Source organism: Rutidosis leptorrhynchoides, chromosome 1, assembly GCF_046630445.1.
Source record: "Rutidosis leptorrhynchoides isolate AG116_Rl617_1_P2 chromosome 1, CSIRO_AGI_Rlap_v1, whole genome shotgun sequence".
In the NCBI taxonomy this organism is placed as follows: Eukaryota; Viridiplantae; Streptophyta; class Magnoliopsida; order Asterales; family Asteraceae; genus Rutidosis; species Rutidosis leptorrhynchoides.
In genome coordinates, this window is record NC_092333.1 from 81,376,525 (window position 1) to 81,387,978 (window position 11,454).

Below are 11,454 nucleotides of genomic sequence, written 5' to 3' on the forward strand. Positions count from 1 at the left end.
AACTTGGAAGTATTCTTGATTTTTATGAAACTATACTTATGGAATTTATGAAGAACACTTGGAACTTGAAGATGGAACTTGAGAGAGATCAATTGGATGAAGAAAATTGAAGATTGAAATTGTTTGTAGGTGTTTTTGGTCGTTGGTATATGGATTAGATATAAAGGATATGTAATTTTGTTTTCATGTAAATAAGTCATGAATGATTACTCATATTTTTGTAATTTTATGAGATATTTCATGCTAGTTGCCAAATGATGGTTCCCACATGTGTTATATATATATATATATATATATATATATATATATATATATATATATATATATATATATATATATATATATATATATATATATAGTGGTAGGATCAAAAGGGAATTAACCAATCGGGGGGAAGCAGGGGGAAGCAAAAACTTTTTTTTTTTTTTTTTTCGTTTTTTGAAAAAACTTTGTTCACGAACATTATAGATGAGATGAAAATAAGAACATTTAGTAGAGACACTTTGTGATAAATGTTTTAATTATGGCGGGAAAACGCTCGAAGAAGTAATATATAACAATTATCGTGCTTTTCGAGCGTATGTTGAGGTTTTAGCTATTGGGGTTTAGATATTAGAGTTTAGATATTAGGGTTTATAGGGTTTAGAAATTTAGGGTTTAGAATTAGGGTTTAGATTTAAGATTTAGATTGAGTTTTTAACACGAACGGTTTAGAGTTTAGAGTTTAAGGTTTAGGGTTTGGTGTTTTGGGTTTATGGAATAAACCCTAAACCCTAAAACCTAAACCCTAAACCCTAAATCAGGCTAAATTTTACTTCACAAAACATGAAGAAAAAAAAACGTTCATTTTCTTCACGAACAATATTATCTTGAATGTTATTTTTGTCGATCGTTTTCCCGCCTAAATAATAACATTCATCACGAAGTGTCTCTTCTAATTGTTCATATTTTCGTGTGATCTTGATGCCGAAAAAGAAAAATTCCAAAAAAAATCGAAAAAAAAAAAAAAAAATTTGCTTCCCCCAATTGGTTACTTCCCCATTGATCTGACCATATATATATATATATATATATATATATATATATATATATATATATAGTCTGCAAAGATATACGTTCATAAATGCTCTCCACAGCCTCTAAAGCACAAATCATAAAATGTATCAAAAGGTAGAGATCCTCCAACACTGTTATTAAGCATATCAAAATGCCGTTATGACAAATCCGCTGATTGACTTGAGGTCAAACCCAACATCAAAATCAAATTATGTTCAACCACTTGAGCATACAAGTAGTGAAAACGTTTCATAATACCTCATTCTCTATAAATCCAAACTCCTGATAATAAATATCAGAACGCACAAGTACAAACAATTATCTCTTATTGCTTTTCCTATATGTGAATGGCCTTATCATAAGTCGCCATTGCAGCTTCCTTCACAGCCTCACTCAAAGTAGGATGAGCATGACACGTGCGTGCGATATCCTCGCTCGACGCATCGTAAGTTAACGCTAAAGCAGCCTCATGGATCAACTCACCTGCATTTGAACACATTATGTGAACACCTAATACCTTATCCGTCTCCTTTTCAGCTATTATCTTCACCAGTCCTTCAGCATCATCAATCGATTTCGCCCTGCTGTTTCCCAACATCGGAAATTTCCCGACAGTGTACGCAATTCCAAGTTCCTTAACCTGTTCTTCGGTCTTTCCAACAGACGCAACCTCGGGATGCGTGTAACAGACCCCGGGTACCTTATCATAGTCCACATGTCCTTCTTTACCTGCAATGAATTCCACACACGCAATACCATCCTCTTCAGCTTTGTGGGCCAACATGGGCCCAGGGATGACATCACCAATGGCGTAAACACCCTTTACATTTGTAGTGAAACGTTTGTCAACAGGAATTCGGCCGATCTTGTCGGTTTCAACGCCAATGCTATCCAAACCCAGTCCTGATGTAAACGGGCTTCTACCCGCTGACACAAGCACGACATCAGCTTCGAGTACAGTTTGATCACCACCAGCTGATGGTTCAATGGTTAATTTGATGATGTCAGATGACGTGTCGACTGCTACCACTTTGGTTTTGAGCTTGAACTTCATTTTTTGCTTTTCAAGGGCACGTTGGAATTGCTTGCGGATCTCACCGTCCATTGAAGGAACGATGTCGGGTGCAAACTCAACAACCGTGACCTCGGACCCAAGACGGGCCCACACTGAACCCATCTCCAAACCTATGTAACCAGCCCCAATAACAATCATTTTTTTAGGAATTTCTGTTAAGGCCAAAGCACCAGTAGATGATACGATCCTTTTTTCATCGATTGTGATCCCGGGTAGTCCTTTGACATCGGAACCGGTTGCAATTATGATGTTCTTGCCTTTCACTACTTGTGTGTCGCCATCGATGGTGTCAACAGAAATTTCTGAAGGAGAGACGAACTTACCGTGTCCCTTAACATATGTTACTTTGTTTTTCTTGAACAGGCTTTCAATACCTTTAGTAAGATTTGATACAGCTTTATCTTTTTGACCCATCATTTCAGCAAGATCCACTTGAACATTATCAAATTTAACTCCATGCTTGGCAAATGTAGTTTTGGCCTCATGATACATGTGAGATGAATGAAGAAGTGCCTGGAAATTGAAAAAAAAAAAAAAGCCATAAACATAAATTCAAAGTAAGCAAGATCCATATAATGCATTGGTATACATACCAATTTTCAGATTAAGTGACAAAGAAACAACAATAAATTTTACTTACTGAATTAAGAGCTGTACAGAAACAAACCATTAAGTGGTAAGTAAACAAGCCCTAGTCTAACCATGATTCCCAAATTCACGACTGGCTATCCTAAACACGTGACTCAAAAAAGGCTGCTGTGGCCGTGGCATTTGGTGAGCTCAAAGGAGTTCTTATTTTGGTTTTTGCAAACAGTTTTCTGCAAACAAAATTAGATACTACCAAAAATTCTTTAAACATGACATCATGAATCCCGATGTTCATCTCTAAAGTTCACTCTCCTGTTAAAAAACTTGTATAAAGGTGACATGTATAAAGGTGACAGACAAAGATGATGCGTCATCACAGACAAAAGCAGTAACGTAATTGCATTATAAACTACTTTTGAATTTATAACCTTTGAAAACGCTATTAAATATTTTCTGAACAGTTTTCATTTTTAAAGATAGGGAATACGTTGTCTCTATGCTGGAAAATGAAAACATTATAGCAAGTAATCAAAGTTTTCACTATTGTTCTAGAAATTTTTAAAAACAAAAACCATCTCTCATTTTTCAACGAAATGAAAACAGAAAAATAAAGGAAATTTTGAGCAACCAAACACTGCCTAAGTTTTGTAGCTTTTATAATTAATCTACTCTAGATCATCCAACACAACTTATTGATAACAAAGAACTAGATAACAAGCATATTAATGAATATAATCTAATGTATGGAAATGTATTAATTGACTCATGAGCCTAATTCCTGAAAGACATAAACGTGAATCATCCATACAATGATCGAAGCAGTGTGATTTTGTATAACAGTTGCAGATTAATAAAAGGAAAAAAATCATCACCTGTAAACTATTAATAATACATCCAAAAAATATATCACATGCACACGGTTATACCTAGCTATTTCACTAGATCCAACTCACAACTAATTAAACCCTAAATTACCAAAATTAAAACAGCTTCAACTAATATAAAAGAAACAACTAATAATCGAAATTAGAATATACCTTAGAAGGAATACAGCCGACGTTGAGGCAAGTACCACCTAAAGCACCGCGTTTTTCAATACAAATAGTTTTGAGCCCTAATTGAGCAGCCTTGATCGCCGCCACGTATCCACCGGGACCGCCGCCGATGACGACGACGTCGGTTTCATCAGATCCTGAAGCGAATCCTCTAGAGAAAGTAGATGAAAGTGAAAATGAATACCTAATTGCATCTGACGAGATTACAGTGTTGTTGAAAAGACTGGTAGCCTTTCGTCTGGCTAAATTCGCCATAGCCATGATCTCTCTGTAGTTTTTTAATTATTTATTTGTTTTAGGTTTTGAACAATATTTGTGTGATGCAATATGCGAAAATAAATTAGGAAAGTGTATATTTTGATTGTGTTTTTTTAATAAGCAATTAAAAGTTGCATCTCATATCTTAATTAACAAATTGATTTAATGGTAATTTTTTATTAAACTTTTCGATGGTCTTTGTTGACCCTTTTCCTTTACAATTTAATAGACATAGACAGGCCATTGTTCTCTAACGTTTACCCAAAATTTCATAAATGAACTTTTAATGTAATAAGTGATCCTAATGTTTAGAAAAATTGAATCGCTAGTCCTTAAAATAAGATATGTTATCTTCCTATCGGTAGTGTGCATTACATAAAATGCATATGATTTTTAGTCATTGAACGTTTATAGTTTATCATGTTGTAAGTCATGTAAATGTTGTAACACTTCCATAATAACATCTTGTCTATATTAGGGTCATCCAAGTCTCAAACAGTGGCGAGTGTGTGTAACCTGCGGGGTCCCGTGACACTACTACTTTTCGAAATTGATCACAAATATATATATATATATATATATATATATATATATATATATATATATATATATATATATATATATATATATATATATATAGTGGTAGGATCAAGAGGGAAGTAACCATTCGGGGGGAAGCGGGGGGAAGCAAAAACTTTTTTTTTTCGTTTTTTGAAAAAACTTTGTTCACGAACATTATAGATGAAATGAAAATATGAACATTTAGTAGAGACACTTTGTGATAAATGTTTTTATTTTGGCGGGAAAACGCTCGAAGAAGTAATATATAACAATTATCGTATTTTTCGAGCGTATTTTGAGGTTTTAGCTATTGGGGTTTAGATATTAGGGTTTAGATATTAGGGTTTATATGGTTTAGATATTAGGGTTTAGAAATTTAGGGTTTAGGGTTTAGATTTAGGGTTTAGATTTAGGATTTATATCGAGTTTTTAACACGAACGGTTTAGAGTTTAGGGTTTAGGGTTTAGGGTTTAGGGTTTGGTGTTTTGGGTTTATGGAATAAACCCAAAACATCAAACCCTAAACCCTAAACCCTAAACTCTAAATCGGGCTAAATTTTACTTCACAAAACATGAAGAAAAAAAAACGTTCATATTCTTCACGAACAATATTATCTTGAATGTTATTTTTGTCGATCGTTTTCCTGCCTAAATAATAACATTCATCACGAAGTGTCTCTTCTAAATGTTCATATTTTCGTGTGATCTTGATGCCGGAAAAAAAAAATTCCAAAAAAAATGAAAAAAAAAAAAATTTTGCTTCCCCCCGCTTCCCTCCGATTGGTTACTTCCCCATTGATCCTGCCCCTATATATATATATATATATATATATATATATATATATATATATATATATATATATATATATATATATATATATATATATATTTGGTATAGAATACCACTAAATATAATAATAGGACCCCATATATATTTTTAAAATTTTATAGTTTGAGCTACTAAAATATATGAAATTACTCCGCTTATAATTTTATAGTATGAGTCATTTAAATATTAAAAAAATAAACAAAACTAAACTTAGCCCTATCCAATTTCCTATTTCCTTTGTATCTAGTGACCATCGACGATCATGTGATTTCATTCCGTCATTTCTAATTTCGTGTCCTTCCCTCTTCATCCGAGTCGTCCATCATTATGTAAGTATCTATACATTCATGAGACTACACTATTTCTTTTGTATGGATTCACATTGTGACGACCCGAAAATTTCCGACCAAATTTAAACTTGATCTTTATAAGTTTCCGACACGATAAGCAAAGTCTGTAATCTTGAAATCTCAAAAACTTTGAATTGTATTCCTGTATTCATTTACCCTTTGACTACTCTTGGCGATTCACGAACAATTGTGTGTAAATAAATATGTAAATATATTTGTATAAACAAATTCTATACATAAGTAATATTATATATAGTGTAAATTATAAATATTAAAGATTCAATAAAATATATAATTGATAGTAATATATTTGTATTATTAATATTATTACCATTAATTTCACTATTATTATCAATATTTGTATCATTAATATTATTATATAAAGTATATATGAAATTTGATATAGTATTACTATTAATATTAGTATTATTATCATTATTAATTCTATTGTTATTATCTGTTTCATTAATATTAGATATCAAATTGTATAATTAATTATGATTCTTTATATATTCAATATACAGATATATAGATAAATATGAAATTTGATATAAGTTATTATATTATCAAAATTATCGATATTATTATTATCATTTTTAATGTAAGTAGTATTATTATTGAAACTAATTTTTTTATAAAAATTATCATTTTTATTATTAGAACTGTCATTATTTTTATTATTAGAATTATCATTATTTTTATAATTATTATTTTTATTATTTCTAACACTAATATTATTATTTTTATCATTATTATTATTAGTATTTTGAAATATTTATTAATAATTTTATCCGTATTAGTATTTATTATTAATAACATCATAAATATTAAAGTTTATGAATTATATATAATCATATATATATATATATATATACTTATAGATATATATAAAATACAGATATACATATATAAAAATACATATACTGATATATATTTATATAAAAATACAATTATATACATTTATAAATAAAAACAATTACGTATTTCATCCTAAGAGAATCAAAATCATTTCCTATCATTATCAATCTGTAGTTGATTTATTCTTTAGTACAAATCACGACTTTAAATCACAGAATGAATCCAAGAATCTGTTAGCAGTCAAGTTCATCTATTATTTTCTTTGTCTGCGAGAATCATTTGTGTCTCCAATTTGTTATACATCGACTTCACATAGCAGTATGATCAATTATAGCAGATACACCCATTTAATCATCACCACACACCTTGTTTTCATTCCATTCGCCACTCTATGATATCGTTTCCTTTCGAGAGCCACCATCGATGCTATCTTCAACTTTCACGAAACCATTCACCACCAAACCATAAACAAACAATTGATTTCAATTCTTGATTCGTTCAAACACCATTAACATATCTACAACCCAAGTAAACTTACATAAAATCAAATGAGCCGCTACTTCCTTGCAGATTCATTGAACCAAGGTAAACCCAAAACCACCAATTTTTTTCTTCCTTCTCTTCTATCCATGTTACTACTACAGTTGATTTCTGTTTTGATTCAAATACACCACGTATCATCAATACCCTTCATAATTCTGTCTCACGATCGTATTCAAACCCCAAAACATTACAATGACATGGTTCCTCCTGTTCATGTCAATTTACGATGAAACCATCACCACTTGCATTCGTTTGATCATGTTTAAAAGAAACCATAATGATACAATTAGATAATAATATTGAGAGAAATATGATTGAGATGATTAAAGGGTTGTTATATGGTGCTCCTCTTTTGTTTTGGCCGACATTCACTGTAGTGACCCAAACTTTTCCATGTTTATATATATATTAAATGAAATTGTTATTTACATGATTAAGTGTTTCTAACATGTTAAGCAATCAAACTTGTTAAGACTTGATTAATTGAAATAGGTTTCATATAGACAATTTACCACCCAAGTTGACCGGTGATTCACGAACGTTAAAACTTGTAAAAACTATACGATGACATATATATGGTTATATATATAGTTAACATGATTTTATTATAAGTATGTATCTCATTAGGTATTTTAACAATGAGTTATATACATAAAAATGAGACTATTAATTTAAGAAACTCGAAAACGATATATATAACGATTATCGTTATAACAACGTCTTACTAGGTACATATGAATCATATTAAGATATTGATACACTTGGTTAATTATGTTAAATGATAAGTAAATATATTATTAAGTGTATTAACAATGAAATACATATGTAAAAATAAGACTACTAACTTAATGATTTCGAAACGAGACATATATGTAACGATTATCGTTGTAACGACATTTAACTGTATACATATCATACTAAGATATATTATATATCATAATATCATGATAATATAACAATTTAACATCTCATTTGTTATAATAAACAATGGGTTAACAACTTTCAACAAGATCGTTAACCTAAAGGTTTCAAAACAACATTTACATGTAACGACTAACGATGACTTAACGACTCAGTTAAAATGTATATACATGTAGTGTTTTAATATGTATTCATACACTTTTGAAAGACTTCAAGACACTTATCAAAATACTTCTACTTAAAAAAAATTCTTACAATTACATCCTCGTTCAGTTTCATCAACAATTCTACTCGTATGCACCCGTATTCGTACTCGTACAATACACAGCTTTTAGATGTATGTACTATTGGTATATACACTCCAATGATCAGCTCTTAGCAGCCCATGTAAGTCACCTAACACATGTGGGAACCATCATTTGGCAACTAGCATGAAATATCTCATAAAATTACAAAAATATGAGTAATCATTCATGACTTATTTACATGAAAACAAAATTACATATCCTTTATATCTAATCCATACACCAACGACCAAAAACACCTACAAACACTTTCATTCTTCAATTTTCTTCATCTAATTGATCTCTCTCAAGTTCTATCTTCAAGTTCTAAGTGTTCTTCATAAATTCCAAAAGTTCTAGTTTCATAAAATCAAGAATACTTCCAAGATTGCAAGTTTACTTCCAAGTTTTCTAAATCCATTCCAAGTAATCATCCAAGATCAAGAAACCTTTGTTACTTACAGTAGGTTATCTTTCTAATACAAGGTAATAATCATATTCAAACTTTAATTCAATTTCTATAACTATAACAATCTTATTTCGAGTGGAAATCTTACTTGAAATTGTTTTCGTGTCATGATTCTGCTTCAAGAACTTTCAAGCCATCCAAGGATCCTTTAAAGCTAGATCTATTTTTCTCATTTCTAGTAGGTTTATCCAAGGAACTTTAGGTAGTAATGATGTTCATAACATCATTCGATTCATACATATAAAGCTATCTTATTCGAAGGTTTAAACTTGTAATCACTAGAACATAGTTTAGTTAATTCTAAACTTGTTCGCAAATAAAAGTTAATCCTTATAACTTGACTTTTAAAATCAACTAAACACATGTTCTATATCTATATGATATGCTAACTTAATGATTTAAAACCTGGAAACACGAAAAACACCGTAAAATCGGATTTACGCCGTCGTAGTAACACCGCGGGCTGTTTTGGGTTAGTTAATTAAAAACCATGATAAACTTTGATTTAAAAGTTGTTATTCTGGGAAAATGATTTTTATTATGAACATGAAACTATATCCAAAAATTATGGTTAAACTCAAAGTGGAAGTATGTTTTCTAAAATGGTCATCTAGACGTCGTTCTTTCGACTGAAATGACTACCTTTACAAAAATGACTTGTAACTTATTTTTCCGACTATAAACCTATACTTTTTCTGTTTAGATTCATAAAATAGAGTTCAATATGAAACCATAGCAAATTGATTCACTCAAAACGGATTTAAAATGAAGAAGTTATGGGTAAAACAAGATTGGATAATTTTTCTCATTTTAGCTACGTGAAAATTGGTAACAAATCTATTCCAACCATAACTTAATCAACTTGTATTGTATATTATGTAATCTTGAGATACCATAAACACGTATACAATGTTTCGACCTATCATGTCGATACATCTATATATATTTCGGAACAACCATAGACACTCTATATGTGAATGTTGGAGTTAGCTATACATGGTTGAGGTTGATTCCAAAATATATATAGTTTGAGTTGTGATCAATACTGAGATACGTATACACTGGGTCGTGGATTGATTCAAGATAATATTTATCGATTTATTTCTGTACATCTAACTGTGGACAACTAGTTGTAGGTTACTAACGAGGACAACTGACTTAATAAACTTAAAACATCAAAATATATTAAAAGTGTTGTAAATATATTTTGAACATACTTTGATATATATGTATATATTGTTATAGGTTCGTGAATCAACCAGTGGCCAAGTCTTACTTCCCGACGAAGTAAAAATCTGTGAAAGTGAGTTATAGTCCCACTTTTAAAATCTAATATTTTTGGAATGAGAATACATGCAGGTTTTATAAATGATTTACAAAATAGACACAAGTACGTGAAACTACATTCTATGGTTGAATTATCGAAATCGAATATGCCCCTTTTTATTAAGTCTGGTAATCTAAGAATTAGGGAACAGCCACCCTAATTTACGCGAATCCTAAAGATAGATCTATTGGGCCTAACAAACCTCATCCAAAGTACCGGATGCTTTAGTACTTCGAAATTTATACCATATCCGAAGGGTGTCCCGGAATGATGGGGATATTCTTATATATGCATCTTGTTAATGTCGGTTACCAGGTGTTCACCATATGAATGATTTTTATCTCTATGTATGGGATGTGTATTGAAATATGAAATCTTGTGGTCTATTGTTACGATTTGATATATATAGGTTAAACCTATAACTCACCAACATTTTTGTTGACGTTTAAAGCATGTTTATTCTCAGGTGAATACTAAGAGCTTCCGCTGTTGCATACTAAAATAAGGACAAGATTTGGAGTCCATGTTTGTATGATATTGTGTAAAAACTGCATTCAAGAAACTGATTTCGATGTAAAATATTTGTATTGTAAACCATTATGTAATGGTCGTGTGTAAACAGGATATTTTAGATTATCATTATTTGATAATCTACGTAAAGCTTTTTAAACCTTTATTTATGAAATAAAGGTTATGGTTTGTTTTAAAAATGAATGCAGTCTTTGAAAAACGTCTCATATAGAGGTCAAAACCTCGCAACGAAATCAATTAATATGGAACGTTTTTAATCAATAAGAACGGGACATTTCATTCACAACCATGAACTACCCTATTGCCCATAATCTCACTCGATTATTTAAAAGAAGGAGATCGATTAGAGTACTTGCTTTTATCAAATGGCCGACACTTATTCTAAAGGGAATACCCCATTTTGACAATAATTCGGTAGTGGGATTAGGCAAGAATATTAGTACAATAAAGGTGGTCACACTCATCATTATAATAAGGTGATAATATGGGTTTGAATACTAAATGAGAAAAATTGATCACAAAGCCACACGTAAACAACCCAATTGCTTCCAAATTCTCACAATATTTAAACAAATTGAATCAGTTACTTTCACGTTTCTTTTCTTTTTCTGTGTGGCCGACACTACCCTAACCCCACACCCACACTTTAACAATTTTAATTACTCGTTTCTGTTTGGAGGTTCATGCTGAAATTGAAACTCATTTGGAATATTATATGACTTAAGTGGAGATACACGTGGTGATGAAAA

General features: G+C 30.8%; 1 protein-coding gene across 1 annotated transcript; it reads right to left on the reverse strand.

The window, feature by feature from the left end:
* Positions 1 to 1,161: 1,161 nt before the first annotated feature.
* On the reverse strand, positions 1,162 to 4,134 carry LOC139862054 (dihydrolipoyl dehydrogenase, mitochondrial-like). Its single transcript, XM_071850608.1, has 2 exons — positions 3,757 to 4,134; positions 1,162 to 2,644 (listed from the first exon to the last, which is right to left on the reverse strand). Exons 1-2 carry the CDS (start codon positions 4,033 to 4,035, stop codon positions 1,394 to 1,396), a joined length of 1,530 nt encoding a protein of 509 aa, XP_071706709.1. The 5' UTR covers positions 4,036 to 4,134; the 3' UTR covers positions 1,162 to 1,393.
* Between the last annotated feature and the right edge of the window lie 7,320 nt (positions 4,135 to 11,454).